Source organism: Chelonoidis abingdonii, chromosome 6, assembly GCF_003597395.2.
Source record: "Chelonoidis abingdonii isolate Lonesome George chromosome 6, CheloAbing_2.0, whole genome shotgun sequence".
Classification (NCBI taxonomy): domain Eukaryota; kingdom Metazoa; phylum Chordata; order Testudines; family Testudinidae; genus Chelonoidis; species Chelonoidis abingdonii.
Genome location: NC_133774.1, coordinates 62092889 through 62111057, shown reverse-complemented (window position 1 = coordinate 62111057; position 18169 = coordinate 62092889). Strand labels below are relative to the sequence as shown.

Sequence of the window (18169 nt, the reverse complement as noted above, 5' to 3'; positions counted from 1 at the left end):
CCCTTTCTCTTCTGCATTAAGCAGAGGTCTGGTGCAGAAAATAATCTACCCTAAATCCTTATTATTAGATTAAAAACCAACATTCTTCTTAAAAGTAATGCCTTATTCTACTAGGCCACAGGAAGGACATTGTGTAAGAGCAGAGAGTATAGAGTGGACTTGGGGAGATCACTTCCAGACAGGAAGTGGTCAGATAACAAGCATTCCATTCTAGACTCTGACCTCTACCTTGTAAATTTGGGATTCAGTGAACAGTAAAGAAAAACAAATTGCTAGGGAGGAAGAGAGAGAGAGAGGTAAGCAGCACACTAAGACTTACCTCTTTCCCCAAAAGGTATTATAACATTATTTAGAGACCACAGGAGTACCTTTCTTCCAAGGAAGCTTCTGAGAAGGAATGAAGGTTACACCTGTGGTGCTCTATAAAAAAAGTGTTGCTAGATAACCAGCTGATAACTTTACAGATCTTTTTCTGTAAAGGCTGACTCTCTCTGTTCCTAGTATGACACTAGTATGACAGGGTCTTTTTGGCTCTGGAATCAATTTATCAGTGGTTGAATATACTTCAGTGGTACAGCACTGAAACCTCCAACTGTAAAGTACACCTAGACCCAGGCATTTAGTGTAAAAGTCAACAGATGTTTTCATGAATTGCTCAGCTTTACTAAGCTGGATTTGAAACTTCTCTTCTCAGACCCATCACATGCCATGCATTTTCATTCAGGTATTGAGGCTTTGTGCAAAATAATTGAAGAATAATTTCCTGTTGAGTATGGAACCTGTACGGTTAGCTTTCATTATGAAGGACTACCTTGTCCCTTATGGAAAAAGTCTTCTCTTTTAAATAGAGATCTCAAAGACCCGGGGTAGGTAACCTAAGGCATGGGTGCTGAAGGCGGCACGCGAGCTGATTTTCAGTGGCACTCACAGTGCCAGGGTCCTGGCTACCGGTCTAGAGGGCTCTGCATTTTATTTAATTTTAAATGAAGCTTCTTAAACATTTTAAAAACCTTATTTACTTTACATACAACATTAGTTTAGTTATATATTACAGACTTATAGAAAGAGACCTTCTAAGAACGTTAAAATGTACTGCTGGCACATGAAACCTTAAATTAGGGTGAATGAATGAAGATTCAGCACAGCATTTCTGAAAGGTTGCCGACCCCTGTCATAGACTCTTCTTGCTGATGTAACTGCAGCCAGGAAGCAGGTCTTTACTGAAAGGAACTAGATGCCTTCAGCTTGAAAAGATGGATCATAAGGTTCTGTGAATCTGTGAACAGATTCTAGGTAGAAAAGATTATTCTAACTGTTCATTTTATAATTAGCTGCCTCAAGATAATCTGCTGGTACTGAGGTATTTACTAGAGATTGCAACCAGTCTGAGTTTAGGTTTCTGTTTAAAATTCACTGAAAGAATGGAGATGCAATGGTGAGAGCACGGAGGCCTATATCTAGGATATCATGTAAGAAATTCAGAGGAAGTGGTGTGGCTGATTTCCTAATGCTAACCCTCCTATATTGTACTAGCAGGGGATTTTGTCAAAACACTTACTGAGGCAGATAGATAAGAGGGCCTGTACAAGGCTAGGAGAATCTCTACTATACTGTAGGAATATCCCATTCTGTTTAGAACTTGTCACTCAATAACTGATACACCCAACTCAGTATAAACTGGGTAAAGGAGACAGCTTTAGGACAGCAGATGCTTCCTGCTGGAAAGATCAAGAGAACTGTGCAACTGCTTGTCTAAACACCATGGACTTCTTGGCTAAGTTGTGGTGACAGCTAAAAATAGGTATAGAAGTCCCTAGACTCATTAGCCAGACTATCATTACTATCAGCACCCCGTAGAGATTCTGTGGAGTGGAGAACTGTTTGAAGGGTGCTATTTTAGAACAATAATGATAGTTTCAATAGGTGAAAAGCCCAATGACATAGTCTGAGTGAAATATGTGAAAAAGCCTCTGCCAGGTGCACTCATGTCAGAAGGTCTTCTGGAGACATGATAACAATAGTGAAAGCTACAGGCTTTATATCAGCTGTTTAGCCTCTTGAGGTATAAGACTGTCTGATCTTGTCCAGATCTTGTCTTACTATGAAGGATATAGACTAAAGCCTGGAGGAGGATTATTTGTCTTGTGGGGCAGGCTCAAGCTATCAGAGGTGACATATTTCTATCAGGATAGACTGATATTTCTTGTCAATCCTCAGGGCTGGACAGGGCCTGCAGAAGGGATGCAAAGGAGGAAACATTTAATTTACATTACAGTAACTGTGGTAGGGTTTTTTTGAGATGTGTTGTGTACACACACACACACACTAGTTTCTGTACACATGTCCAGTTCACTTGAATCTGGATTCTTTTGGCCAGCAATGTCTGTTGGGAGCTGCATTGTGTCCCAAGTGACCTCAGGCCTTCAACTGAATGCATAAAGGGAAGGGCCACCTCTTACTTCTTTTGCCAACATAGAATACGGGTGCTATCAGAATCCATAGTGGCAGGGAAGGGGCTAAATTTTTGAGTATTTGTCCTTATATATTCCACAGTTGGCAACTCGGAGCAGTGACCTATATCACAGGAGGTGGGTGCTAAGAGACTATCTAAATAGTGTTTGCAGGAAAGCTCCATCAAAATGAGCATCAAAGCACGAGTCCTCCATTTTAGTGTAATGCTCGATGCATGTACGTACTGTGTCCCAAGTAGCTGCCCGACAAATCTCCAGAATGTGAATATTTCTCAAAGAAACAGCAGAGTGAGTGTTTACCCTCATAGGTATGATTGTCAATTCATATGATAGCTTAATACAGCTAGGGAGTCAGTTAGAAAGCCTGTGTTGAAATGCTCTATGCTTTAACAGTGCCTCCATAAACTAAGAATAATTTAGGGGATACCTATTTATGTAAAACAAGAGTGACCTGAAAATAGAGTGTGGATCTTAGCCTTGTCTTTATTTGAATGTAGGTTGGAGGGGAGGGGGAATATAGATAAGTGGATGACCTGAGTGAAGTGAAAGTCAGAGACCACTGCTGACAAAAAGTCTCAGTGACACTCTGTCTTCATGAACAATTGTATATGGGGTCTTCTTTTCTTCTGGCTGATGTTATTACTACCAGAAAGACTGTTGTAATGGAAAGAAAGAACGAGTAGTTAATTGTTTGAAAGACTTGCATCTGACGAAGCGGGTATTCATCCACGAAAGCTCATGCTCCAAAATGTCTGTTAGTCTATAAGGTGCCACAGGATTCTCTGCTGCTTTGTTTGAAAGATGGGTCCAATAAACCTGTAAGAACTGCATTTAGAGCCCAGGGAGGGAGAGATTCTCTAACTGGGGGACATAGTTAGGAATCTGTCCATTTTAGTGTGTGAAAATACAGAATAACCCTGAATTGGAGGGTGCAAAGCTGAGATGGCTATTAAGTGAAACCTCAAGAAAATCAATGACAGTCCAGAGTTCTTTAAATACAGGAGATAGTCAAATATGTCTGGAATCTGTGTCCAGGACAGGGATAAGTGGAGTTGATGTGCCCAGACCATGAATCTCTTCCATTTAGTGGCATAAAGTATGCCTGACAGAGTCTTGTCTACTGTGTATTGGTATGTTTTGTATTTCAGATTAACAGGTTCTTTCCACTATCAGCCTGCCAGCATCTATACTTTGAGATGCAGGGACCATGGATTCAGATTAACCATTTGACCATGCTTCTGTGATTTCGCCTCTGGCTGGGGAAGTAACTGTATTGGAGAATAGATTCTTTAGCTCTGAGTACCAGAACTGTCTCAGTCATGCTAGAGCTACAAGGATAATTCTAGCAGAGTCCTGCCTGAGCTTCCAGAGAACTCTTAGGATTAATGGAATTGGAGAATCAGCTTACATCAGGTCTAAGGATCATGTGACTACAAATGTATTGGACAGGCATCCCTAACTCTGCCCTCTCTGGAGCAGAACTTTTGACACCTCCCATTTTCTCTAGTGGCAAATAGGTCTATGGTTGGATGACCCCACTTGGCTCTTGCAGATACAAAAAATTCACAGATGCACAGCCTGCTGACACAGAGAGGTGCATCTTACTCTCTCACCTCTGCTTGTTTATGTAAAACATATTTGTAGTATTGTCAGTCATCATTCTGATGGTCAGTCCTTCAAGAAGCAGGAAGAAAGCTACGTACACCCAGCACATGGTTCTTAGCTCCAAGACATTTTCTATGTGGAGTATTTTTTCCTGAAGAGTACACATACCTTTTATTTGAAGGTCATCTAAATGGGTTCTCCATCATCGTTTGGAGGCATATGTAATGAATGTCTTTGATTGTAATGGAGTGGAGACTGGCATTCCCTCAGACTTTTAGAGGGTCCTTCCATCAATTTAGTGATGGCAGAAATTCTGGTGAAACATGTACTAATATATCCAGGTGAGGTCTGACTAGCATATATACGGACTTCCACAGCCCTTATGTGCAATGAAGATAGATTCTGGTCTCCCATGTTTACAAAAGATGAAGTCAAGCTGCAATAGGTGCAGAGAAGGGCTAGTAGGTTAATTAGAAAATCTACTTTACAAGAGAAGACTTAAAGAGCTTGACCATTTTTAGCCTATCAAATCAAATTCTCAGGGGAGATATGATTGCTGTCTATAAATACGTCAGAGGGATAAACACCAGGAAGGGAGAGGAGTTCATTTAAATTTAGGGTCAATGTTGGCATAAGAACAAGTGGGCATAAACTGGTCATCAATAAGTGTAGGCTTGAAATCAGACAAAGGTTTCTAACCATCAGAGAAGTGAAGTTCTGGGAATAGACTTTCAAGGAGAGTAGTGGGGGCAAAAAACCTCACTTATTTCAAGACTGAGCTTGTGTATGGTGAGATTGCATACCATGCCATATTGCCCTTCAGCGACTGTTATTAGCAAAAGTCTCCAACAGTCACAGATATGACACTAGATGGGGAGGGCTCTGAGTTACTACCAAGAATTCTTTCCAAGATATCTGACTGGTGAATCTCGCCCATATGTCCAGGCTCTAACTGACCACCATATTTGGGATGAGGAAGGAATTTCCTCCTAGGTCAGACTGGCAGAGATGCTGGTGGATTTTAGCCTTCCTCTGCAGCATGGTGCATGGTGGTTGCTGGTTTGAACTACAGTAAAATGGAGGATTCTTTGTAACTCCAAGTCTTTAAATCGAGATTTGAGGACTTCAGTAATTCAGCCTGTGGTTATGGGCCTATTACAGGAGTAGGTGGACAAGGTTATGCGGTTTGCAATGTGTAGGAGGTCAGACTAGATGATCACAAGAGTCCCTTTTAGCCTTAAAGTCTATGAGTCTGAGTCTATGAAAGTGTTTAATTGTCTCAGGTCCAGAATAAGTGCCAGAACTTTTCTTTTTGGGAATAAAAAAAAAAAGAGTAAAACCACTTTCTTGAGGAACTTCTTCTACTGCTTCAAAGTTTAGCAGTGACCGCACATCCTGATGTAACATGCTGTTAGAAGAATCCTTGAAAAGGGATGAGGATGGGTTGGGTGGAGGGTCTGGAAAAATATGAAAAAGATCAAGCCTCCACCACAGCAGAGGCAAAGTTATTTCACCACGTACAGGTGTAAAGATCCCTAAGGATCATGTTGTGGCATGTGAATCCTTCAGAAAGCATAAGGCCTCATCTGCTTTAGCACTGAAGAGTTCATATTCCTCAGGTGGGAGATGCTGAAGTCTTACTTGAAGTTCCTTAGAGATTCCTGAAGAGTGGAACCACAAGGATCTCCTCACAGCAACTGAAGTCACCAGAGATCTAGAGGCTGTATCCACAGCATCAAGGGCTGCTTGGAGGAATGTGCATGCTGCTCTTCACCAATAAGAGAGTAAATTCTTCTCTGTTGTCCTGAAATGGGAATTTAACCATAGACTTCCAATTCACATAATTATAATTTGGCAATAGGGCTTGGCAGTTGGCAATTCTCATTTAGAGGACTGTTGTGAAATAATTTTTTGTCCAAATTTAATTTTTTGAGTTCCTTCTCTTTTAGTGTCACTTTTAATTGGCTTTGTCTCAACCTCTCATTAGCCACAGTGACAACTAATGACCCCACTGTGGCGTATATATAAAATTGCTAGAAAACCTAGGAAGGAACTTGGTGGCAGTCTCCTCTCTTCAAAGTTGGTGACAGGGAGGAAGGCATCTGCCAGAGCAATTTAGACAGCTCTAAAAGTCCGTTATGATGAGTATTGCAAGACTTCCAGAAACCAAAAAGTGTGGATCATGCTCCAGAGCTTGAGTGTTTTTTTCCCTGGACTATGTCCACGGGAATCTCCAGTTTTGCAATCATTATATATAACATGTCCTGGAATATCTTGTTGTCATGTCTTTCAGATGTCTTTAAAACTACAGCTTTATCTGCGAATGATAAGGATATGTGAGCTGGGGCAGGATGGTTCTCTGCTTGAAATTCTTCATCAGAGCCATGATAAAATGGTTACTAACCTTCCTTAACTGTTGTTCTTCGAGGTGTGTTGCTCATGTCCATTCCAATGTAGGTGTGTACTTGCTCCAAGCACTGCCACCAGAAAGTTTCTCTCTCAGTGGTATCAGTCAGGTCAGCTCTGGTGCCCCCTGGAATCACGCTTTCATAGTGATGGTATAAAGGGTCCTGCCGACCCGCCACCTCCTCAGTTCCTTCTTGCCAGCTAACTTTAATAGAGGGGTGATGGAGGGGGCGGGGGGGGGGGGGATGGTTGGAATAGACATGAGCAACAGATCTCGAAAAACAACAGTTACGGAAGGTTAGTGACCCTTTTTCCTCAAGTGTTTGCTCGTGTCCATTCTAATGTAGGTGACTTCCAAGCAGATGTAGGGGAAAGGTCTGGCGTTCATTGACAAGCAGACTGTAGCACTGCTCAGCCAAACTCAGCCTCATCTCTAGCCTGCTGAGTGATGGCATAGTGAGACACAAAAGTGTAGACTGAAGACCATGTTGCCACTCTACAGATGTCCTGCATAGGGACATAAACCACGAATGCAGCTGAAGATGGTTGTGCCCTTGTAGTGTGTGTGGTCAGAGCTGGAGCAGGGACATTCGCCAGGCTGTAGCATGTCTGGATACAGGAAGCGATCCATGATAAAATTCTCTGGGCTGAGACTGGGAGACCCTTCATCCAGTCTGTAACATCCACAGAAAATTGAGTAGTTTTCCAGAATGATTTAGTCCTGTGTAAAAGGACAGAGTGCAGCTGACATCTAGTGAGTAAAGTCTCTACTCCTGTTTGTTGGCATGCGGTTTCGGGTAGAAGACCAGAAGGAATATGTCCTGGTTACTATGGAACTGTGAAACCATCTTTGGGAGGAAGGCTGGTTGAGGATGCAGCTGGACCTAGTCCTTGAAGTATCCCATGTATGGAGTAAGGACCCTAATCTAGGAGACCCTTCTGGCTGAAGTAGTGGCCACCAGAAGGCCACCTTCCAGGACAAGTTGAGCAGAGGACACTTTGCCAATGGCTCGAATGGAGAACCCATGAGTCTTGACAATACCAGGTTGAGATCTCAGGGTGGGACTGATTGATGTACCTGGGGACATAGTCTGTCAAACCCTTGAAAAACTGACTGCAGATTGGTTTTCAAAGACAGACTGGCCCTTCACCCACAGGTGACACCCAAAATTGCATACAGGTGGACTCTAATCAATGACACGGATAGCCCTTGCTGCTTCAGGTGTAGCAAATAGTCCGGAATGAAGGGCATTGATGACCACATGAGTGAGAGACCTTTCTGCACTGACCAGATAGAGAATCTGTCTCACTTTTCCAAGTACATAGCTCTAGTGGATGACTTTCTGCTCCCTAAAAACTTCTTGAATCAGTCTGGAGCACCAAGGGGTTCAGCCATGGAGCTTCCAGGCTGTAAGATGAAGGGAATCAAGGTTCAGGTGATGCAGGTGACCAGAGTCCTGGGATATCAGGTCTGGGTTGGTGTTTCCACTGGCAGGTTCAGGAGCGTAATGAACCAGTGCTGTCATGGCCAGGCCAGAACTATCAAAATGACTCGCGCTCTGCCTGTCTGATCCTCAGCAGACCTTGTGTATGAGAGGAATGGGTGGAAATGAGTAGAACAGATGACCTGTCCAAGGCAAGAGGAAAGCACCTGTCAGAGATCCTGGACTGTGGCCGAGGAAAGAGCAGAACTGGACACACTTCTTGTCAAGGCCAGTTCTAGCACAAAAAAGGGCAGCTGTGATCGGCGGCAATTCGGTGGCAGGTCCTTCGCTGAGAGAGGAAGCAACAGCCCCACCACCAAATTGCCGCGGACCGTGCTGCCCCCCCTCCCCCCTTCATTGGCCGCCCCAGGCACCTGCTTGCTATGTTGGTGCGTGGAGCCAGCTCTGCTTCTTGTTGTGCTTTGTTTCAAAGATATATTTGGGGCATTCCCCACTTCTGAAAGATGACTTGTAGGATCTCTGGGCAGATGGACCACTCACAATGGTTGGAGAAGACTCTGCTGAAATTATCAGCTAGTTCATTCTGAGAACCTGGCAGATAGGAGGCCTCGAGGTGAATCGAGTGGGCTATGAAAAATTTCCATGAGCACAGTGACTTCTGGCAAAGGTGAGAGGAGCGTACTCCATCCTGCCTGTTGATATAGAGCATGGCTGTTGTCTGTAAGGACTGACACGCACTGGCCCGCAATGTGGGGTTGGAATGCTTGGCAGACCAGGTAAACTGCCCTAAGCTCTCTGATGTTGATGTATAACAAAAACTCTTCTGGAGACCAAAGTTCCTGAGTCCTGAGGGACCCCAAGTGAGCTCCCATCCTATTGCCAACATGTCTGTGAAAAGGGACACTGATGGTTGGGGTCTTGAGAAAGGGACTCCTGCACACACTGCTAGCAGGACTAACCACCATTCGAGGGAGGTAATCACTAATGTGGGAAACAGTAACTGAGTTTAGATTATGTCAACTTGGCAAATATACCAAGGCCAGCCATGCTTGGGGGGGTCTGAGACAAAATCTTGCGTGCTGAATCACAGAGGTACAAGATACCAACGTGGCCCAGGAGCTATAAGCAATTTCTCACCATGGTGACAGGGTGATTCGTGAGGCTTTACATAAGCCTCTTTATTACTTGGAAGTGTGCTTCTGAGAAAGAAGCTCTGGCCTGTACTGAGTAGAGAATCACCTTGATGAATTCTATCCTCTGGACCAGGTAGAAGGTGGATTTCTGCGCATTTATGAGCAGACTTAAGTACTAGAAGGTTGACAGTATTAGTCTCACATCTGTGTCTACCTGAAGTCTGGACCAACCTCTGACCAGGAAGGGTACAATGACATGCACTTCATGAACACCTGAGGGGCTGCCGAGAGACTGAACGCGAGCACCCTAAATTGGTAGTGCATATGGTTCATGACAAATCTGAGGAACCTTCTGTGTCCCTGAAAGATTGCAATGTGGAAATAAGCGACCTTTAAAGTCGAGGGCAGCATACCAGTCCCTTCGGTCCAAGGAAGGAATAATGGAGGCCAAGGAGACCATGCAGAACTTCAGCTTCTTCATGAATTTGTTGAGGTTTCATAGGTCCACTATTAGTCTGAGGCTGCCATTGTCTTTTGGGATTAGGAAATAGAGGGAGTAGAACCCTGGGCCTTTAGCTCTGGTGATTTTCAAATTTGTTGAAAAAAGTCTTTGGTCAGTGAGGAGGGTACTGTTTGCCAAGTCTCAAGAGCTGAAGGAATAATCTGACCTAACAGATATATCCCTAGTGGAATATCAGCAGAGAGGGGGAGGGATAGCTCAGTGGTTTGAGCACTGGCCTGCTAAACCCAGGGTTGTGAGTTCAATCCTTGAGGGGGCCACTTAGGGATCTGGGGCAAAAATCAGTACTTAGTCCTGCTAGTGAAGCCAGGGGGTTGGACTCAATGATCTTTCAAGGTCCCTTCCAGTTCTAGGAGATTGGTATATATCCAGTTATTATTTATTATTACATGGAGTATGATGAGACCCCAATAAACCTCCCAGGCTCTGAGCCTCTTCCTGGGCTGACAGTTTTTGCAGCAGAGCTCCCATTCTGCAACTCAAGAGGGATTTAAACAAGATTTGGAGCCTGATGAAAACAAAACCTGTCCAGCAGAAATCTGCTAGGAAACCTAATAAATTTTGGCCCTTGCCTCAGTCAGTAGACACAAGAATCAAACATTGCCCTTTTCATATTTTCAAATATCTATGTAATGAGATTGCACATGCATAATGAAAGGCAAAATAGTTTAACAGGAAACTTAAATAAGGATTTTAATATCTGAGACTAACATTTAAAAGAATATAAAATGTATCCCAGACACTCACCATCACATGAAATGGCAATGTAATTTGCCAGGTCATCTGCCACTTGATGCAACACGTTTCTGTCCATCATAAAGCCAGAAAGAATCCAATATTCTACTACAGTTCCAAGAATTCCAGTTAGCAGCATAGCTACTTCATCTTTGAAGGCCTAAAACAGAATATGCAGTATTTGTAGAATAGACTTATGAAATACCAAAAAAACAAACCAAAACAAAAAGAGAATGAGTTGGTAACAACAGCAACAACAAAGATCCACTCCGCCGACAATTAACTTTCTCAGGTACTCTACTTTCTCCAGCTCCGGTGCTCACTCTTGCAAGTAGATTAATATGATTAACACGCCATTAATTACAAGTCAATTGAACACTCAGAAGAAAGTGCTTTACAGTATTTAAAAACAAACATATGCAAAATGAGATCAATACTTAAAGTCACACACAAAAGAGGTGGTGTAAAGTCTGAGTTTAAACGCATGATTTCATTTACTTCAATTAAGCTGCTTATTTACTTTCTAGAAATCTTCCTCCCTTGTTGCCCATTAAAATTATTTTTTTTAAAGATATCATCAAATGCAAGTTTAAAGCCAAATTATGACTGACCAGACATGGATTTGCTAGAGACAGGTGAAGATGTAAGGAGGTCCTTTGCTCCACAGAACACAAGTGCAGGAGACAGGCAAACTCTGCCTACTAGCATTTTGGAATGGGGAACTTTCTTAATACTGCCGGTAATTCTCTGAGACCGAAGTCTGGTTGAGGATCAAATTAATATTAAAAACAATTCTCTCAGCAGAACTGGAAAGCACCAATGACTGGGAAAGAACGAGTTTCATAAAGCAGATGGAGATTTATGAAAGAATAATAGAGACTATAGGACCAATCAGACGTAAGGTATCTCTAAACCAACACACACTCCATACATCTAACACACAGGGACAGTCTCCACTTAGAACACAATAAAATGAAGAAAAACTAATACTTAAGATGGAGTGAGAAATTTTATTAAAAAAAAAAAAAAAGGAAGGTAGAATTGAGGAAGTATTAGCTGGGCAGGGGAAGGGTAAAAAAAGAGTGCACACCTTTTCCTCACCTGTTACACATTTTATTACATAGATAAAAAAAAATATTTTAAACATTTCTAAGAGAGTCAGGAATAGAAAGCAGAAGACTAAGAATTTAAATTTGTTTTGTTATAATTCACTTTTAAGAGCCAGTGGTGTGCAAACTTTTCGAATCACATCCCCTCTTACCATTAATAGAATCTGTCTGTATGCCGCTCCCTCCCTGCCCACTGTGGGGACTGGCCCAGGCCCTGCTGTGTGTCCCCTTCCCCCTCAATGTTCCTCCTGAGGGGCCAAGGCCCTTAGAGGATGCACCCCATAGTTTCTGGACCACTGAGATAAGCAGAATTACTGCAGAAAGATTAAGTGATTTGCCCAAGGTCACATAAGTAGTCTACGAATAGAGCGAGATATTTGGAGTCTCTCTCCTGTTCCTCAGCCACCTCTCCATTCTACTCGTTCCCTGATTTTTATTTCTGGCAAAGGTTGCAGGTATCTTGAAGTGTAAGAGGGGATAACAACTGCTTATAGAGCAAAATGCCTCACACCTGCCTAAATTGATAGGGACAGCAATGAAAGGGGACAGCCCCAGCAGTGAGAGAGGGAGGGAGACTCTCGCTGATGAGGGCCACCAGGTAGCTTCTCCCACCTCCCCTTGGAGTCTCTAGTGCCCACTGGCCAGTTGGAGTGGGAGAAGGGTGCTGATTGGCCAGCTCTCTCACCACTCCTGGGATTTAATCTAGAGCAGAGACCACATGGAGCCTCTTTTGGCACTTTTCCAGAAACCTGCTTATAGAGCGTATGTTAATGGTGTTCTACAAAACAGATAGCAAAGAGCTGCAGAGCAGTTTGGCAGATGCACAAATTGCAGCTACAACTCCTCCACAATTAAGTATCTCACCTCTGTCCACTGCCAAGGAAAGCCTACTGTATTCTCAGATTCTTGACAATGAAATTTACTGCTATGATGTCAGCTGGCAGGATTGGCATACGTTCAGTTGGCTGACGTGATAGAACAACATTTGCATAAACTAAGCACTTCTGTTTAGTTAATGATTTGAAGCGAATGCTTCAATGCTATATTAAAGAAAATGATATCCTAACCCACTATAAGTAATGCCTATGAAAATGCATGAAATTATTTTAAATGAAAATTGCCAAAAAATAGCAAGTGTGATACTGGATCCTAGTAGTGATATATAATTTAATTAAAAAGTATGTGTATAAAAAGTCTCAGTTAACTTCCACATTAAATATAGTAATTTCTATCATGCGTGGTAACAATCACTGTGCAACTATATAGCTCCTATTTATTAAACATAATAGAAAACTTCAAACAAAAGTATTAAAATAATCTATACTGCTATTGTACAACTCTACTCTGCTTCCGAAATATTTTTAACCCTTGCATTTTTACATAGTCCTTTTGCAGTTTTGTGAACTATTTTGATGAGCAGTTTTAGCACATAACTGAAGATAAGAACCTTACACATGATGAAGAGACCTTTTATCAATAATGATTTTGGTATTTAAAAATAAACGATGGCTTTGTAAATCTGAGTGATTGTTAAATGTTGAAATGGCAAACTCCTCTGTGAAATGCATACTTGCAAATATTAGCTAAAAGCAAAGCTCCTAGTATTCCTAATATCATTGTTTTGTAAATGATATACTTATGTACCAACCTGAATTAAACTGATTACCAATACAGGAAGCTATTTGAGCATAGAATATTTATATTAATGGGAAAATAATTACACAGTGCTCCAGCATTTCCCTCAACCAACTCAGGAAGATAAGAATCATCATCTCGCCAAAAATTGTTTTGAAGAAGCAATTATTTAAGTTAAAGCCTCTCTAAGAATTATTTAATATTAAAAAAAAAACTTTTGCAAACTAAAAAAACGTTTATATAAAAGCATAGGAGTGCTTGGACTTTTTGGAGGCAGAATTTGGTTTCCTGTTAAACCCTAATGAAACTGAAAACACTCTCAGAAAAATGGACTGAACAGAGAGCTAAAACACTAAATTTAAAGATGTTCTAAGAATCTCCCGTCAAAGACAAATGAAATATAACTGTCAAGAAAGAATTACAACCCCAATTGGTATATAATTAACAAACTACATATTCTTAAAAAGATGCTCTTAAGGACAACCCATAAAGATACCGAACCAATGAAAGGACCACAACTAATTCTGATTCTAAACAAGCCTGAAGGTAGCATATTTTCCTACAATCTCATGAAAGTAGGAGAAATGTAAAAACTCCAAAGTGAGCACTGATCTCACATGCCCTCTCCTACCCTGCTCAAACACAGCACTCAACACAACTCATTCTGTCCATGTCTACAAGCAAGCTACCACAGACAACTAAGAAAAACAGAGAAGACACAAAGACACCAACCTAAGGAAAATCTGCCCACAAACTTCAATATGGATTCACAAGAGAAAGTTACTGAAGGTATATGTCTACACTGCAGCATAAGCCTGGGCTCAGATTCAGGCTTAAGCCCAGCCCCCTCTTCCTCTGTATAAAAATCTCTCAGACTTGGTCTTGGACCTAGGGTCCTAGGACCTTGTGGGATGGAGGGTCCAAGTCCCAGTCAAGCCAAGACCCAGGGTTCAAGCCCTATTGTTCTGCATTGTAGATGCACCCCACCCTCCTGAGTCGACTCCTAGGAGTCTGACATACATAGCCCACAATACCATAGGCCAACTTTCCTTGTCCTCTCTATTACAAGAATTGCCAAATATTGCAGGGAAACAGAAGCAACCTTCCTTGGTGTAGTGTAGCAGCTCAGTGAGTCAGCATTTAACCTATCTATTGCCTTCTGAACAGCAAGCTGCAAAAACACCAGACCCTTCTGTGTTCACAAAGATGACTGCACAGCAGCTTCACAGTGATGGAACTGCATCTAGATTTTGGTAAATCTCTGGTATGAAGCCAGCGAAACAATGGACTTTAGTGAGTAAGAGTACCTGGAATGACCACGCATAGCAGCAAATAGCAAAGAAGCTGGCAGCTTTGCAAATTTACCGGCCCAGTGACCAATGCAGGGAGTGAATTAAGCAGCTCAAGACAGAACAGGAAAACCAGGGACCTGAACTGCATCTTGGGCAACTTGCCGACAAGCCTGTTTTATGAGGAATTTGATCGGGTGCTGGGCACTGTACTGAGTGCGGAGTCAACAGTGGTGTATGATGACCTGCTCAGCCTTGCTGGCCCCAGATTCCAGCATGGGAGCTGACAAAAGCTAGAATCAGGCACGAGAGTGAGGACATTGAAGTGACTCTGTCGCTGAAACCAGTCTCAAGCAAGGCTTTGCAGAAGGAGTAGCAGCACATTGTTGAGGCCATACTTGGAGGAGCTTTTTGATAATTCCCTGAAGAACAGCCTGTCATACAGCCTGCTATAGACATGGAAGGGACAGAAGCCATCCCAGAGCCTGGTAAGTTTCTGGCTCCATTTTAAGTTCATTAATATAGGAATGGGAGGGATTTCCATTCTATGAATCAATGCAAAAAAATATTATAAGCCTGGGCTAGTAGCATGAATCTGCCAATGGTGGCTTGGCTCCCTCTCCTCCCCACCAAATTGAGTTCAAAGTGGCAACTGGGAAACTCAAACAGTAAAAAACACCTTGAAAGTGAATTTTTACTGAAAAGGCACAGATTTTTGCCAACAACCACCTTACATTGTCATGCTTGTAATTATGCCGCTCTGTAATACTCAGTGGTGTAACAAACTGCTTGGAGACAGTTAGCTGTGTTGGGAGGATGTAGACATGTGTTCCATTTACAAATCTAGTCATTTTAGTTAAAGGTGGTTCATGCAGTCCACAGGTGAATCATTTGTCCCAAATATGAAAAGGGTGTTTGAAATTTTGTTCAGAAATGTGCCAGATGTCAGGGGCGTGGGGAAGAGAGAGACAGAGGTTAGGAGGATGGCTGTGGAGTCCTGTGTATTTCTGTGCAATCATAACAGGCTAAGCTAGCACAGCATCATGTTGATTCCCTCATGAATTCTGACCCAGTCCCAGGTACTGATAGTTGCAAAATGTTCCTGGAGCAGAAACTCCAGATAGGTATTCACATTTCAGGGAAGGACATATTTTCCAGGGATACCTCAGTAGCTGATCAGCCTACTCTACTCATAGATATGCTGTTCAGTCCCTATATGTTTGAATACTTTAGCTGCAAACTCTGATATTATTCCAAGCTGCTGGTGGGAAACTATCTCCCTTTGCCAATTGGGCACCACAGAAGAAACAGTTACCTACTGTGACGTTCTGTACCTCAGGGGGACACTCTGCACCGCCATGTTTATCCTTATAAAATGATTGCATGGAATCCAGTGCAAGTTTGTCATGTTGGGTGTCTTCAGAAGGCTCATGATGCACTGAGCATTGTTGGTATAGTAATTGTTATAGTAATGTTACAGGTTGTAATTTCATGTATATAGTTATGAGGCTGAAAATGTGTCCTCATGGCTTAAAACAGGCCCAGGCAAAACTCTCCAAGAGCAGAGGGGTAGTTCACACCCCATCAGGGCATGTATGGGACAAACCCAGCCCAGCCTCACAGAAACAAAGGATACTGGCCTAGGCAGCAACAAAGAATCTGTTGGACTCTGAGTGAATCACTCCCCCCTTCCTTTGGTCAGTTTGGGACTGCGATGAGGTAATGCTCACCTGACTCTGAAGGTGGGAGGGAACAAAGCCAAGAGAGAAGAAAGAACATGATAAAAGGGAGAGATGTTTGCCATACCTTTCCTCTCTCTTCCATCTACATCTATAGACACCACACCAAGCGACTGAAGTGCTGATCAAAGGGGAAAGCCTGGCTGAAGAGCAAACAGCCACCCTGGGCTGAGAAGCATCTAAGTTTGTAAGGGCATTGAAAGTGTTAAGATCAGCTTAGAATGTGCTTTGCTTTTATTTCATTTGACCAAATCCAAATGGTTATGCTTTGACTTAAAATCACTTAAAATCAATCTTTTATAGTTAATAAATTTGTTTATTCCAACTGAAACAGTGTATTTGTTCTGAAGCATGTCAGACTCCCCTTGGGATAACAAGCCTGGTACATATCAATTTCTTTGTTAAATTGACAAACTCATATAGCTTGCAGCATCCATGAAGGCACGACTCCAGGCATAACTGGACACTGCAAGATAGAGGTTCCTAGGGTTGTATCTGGGACCAGAGATACTAGCTAGTGTCATTTGGTTGCACAATCCAAGGAGCAGCTTACATGCGAGGACTGAATGGACCTAGCAGATCATCGGTCCAGATAACACCAGGGGAATGTCACACCTACCTTTCGTAATTGTTGTTCTTCGAGAGGTGTTGCTCATGTCCATTCCGAATAGGAAAGTTGGAAGGTTTTCCCCCTAGTGGTACCCGTTGGCTCGGCTGTGGATCCCCTGGAGTCGCGCCTTCATGGCGATGTATATAAGCTCCTGCCTACCCGCCGCCTCTTCAGTTCTTTCTTGTCAGATACTTTAACAGATTAGAGGCAGGTGAGTCTTGGAATGGACATAAGCAAAACATCTCAACGAATGGTTATGAAAAGGTATCTAATCATTTTTCCTTCTTCGAGTGATTGCTCATGTTGATTCCAAGAAAGTGACTCTCAAGCAATCCCCTGGAGGAGGGATCGGAGTTGCAGACTGTAGAACAGCTCTACAAATGCAGCATCACCTCTAACCTGCTGTGTAATGGTGTAGTATGACACAAAAGTGTGAACAGATGAAAACGTCCCCAACCTGCAACTACCCTGAATAGGGATCTGCGCCAGGAATGCTACAGACTAAGCTTGCGCTCTCCTGGAGTGCGCTGTTAATGCTGGGATTTTTTTCTTTGCTAGGACATAGCACGCCCTAATAAAAGCCATGATCCATGAATAAATCCTTTGGGAAGACATTGGGAGCCCTTTCATTCACTCAGCAATTGCGATGAAGAGCTATGTCAACTTCTAAAACATCTTTGTCTGCTCAATGTAAAAGGCTAACATCTGTCTGACATCCAGAGAATGGAGCATGCGTTCTCAATTAGTGGCATGTGGCTTAGGGAAGAACGCTGGCAGAAAAAATATCCTGATTCGTGTGAAACTGTAAAGCCACCTTTTGGACAAAAGCTGGATGCAACCGCAACTTGTTTTTGTAAAACACAGTATAAAGGGGGCTCAGACATCAGGGCCTTGAGCTCAGATACTCTCCTAGCTGAAGTTACAGCCACGAGGAATGCCACCTTCCAAGAGAGGTAAAGGAGAGAGCATATCACTAGGGGCTCAAAAGGGAGGGCCCATCAGTCTCCAGAGCACCAGACTGAGATCCCACGGGGAAACTGGCTGTCTCACTTGAGGGTACAGTTTGTCTAGCCCCTTGAGGAAGCAGCCAACCCATAGGGTTAGCAAATACTGAACAACCCACTGAGCCTGGATTGAAAGCCAAAATCACGGCCAGTGCACTCTTATTGACTATACCGACAGCCCCTGCTGCTTTAAGTGAAGTAAATAGTCCAGGATGAAGGGAATCAAGGACTGCAAAGGAGCAGAGCTCTTCTGAAAAGACCAAATTGAAAAGCTCTTCCATTTAGCCAGATAAATGGCGTGAGTGGAAGGTTTTCTGCTTCCAAGGAGAACCTCGCTAACCGAGTCTGAGCATGAAAGTTCTAACAGGTTCAGCCATGGAGGGTTGATGGGGTGGGTTGATGGGGATGGAACGGGACCCCGGCACCCACCATATGGGGGTCCAGACACCAATGTAGGGAGTCAAGTGT

The 18169-nt window shown here is 42.8% G+C and overlaps 2 protein-coding genes across 4 annotated transcripts in view; one reads left to right on the top strand and one right to left on the bottom strand.

Moving 5' to 3' along the window:
- SLF1 (SMC5/6 complex localization factor 1) overlaps window positions 1-18169 on the bottom strand; it is a 74639-nt gene that overhangs the window by 13550 nt on the left and 42920 nt on the right. For both annotated transcript variants that reach the window (XM_032802765.2, XM_032802767.2), the window contains one exon: window positions 10328-10475. In XM_032802765.2, the coding sequence (XP_032658656.1) occupies window positions 10328-10475 (148 nt within the window). The remainder of the gene's footprint in view (window positions 1-10327; window positions 10476-18169) is intronic.
- The window catches only part of MCTP1 (multiple C2 and transmembrane domain containing 1), a 505482-nt gene that overhangs the window by 474730 nt on the left and 12583 nt on the right, over window positions 1-18169 (top strand). The gene's annotated exons all lie outside the window — the stretch shown is intronic.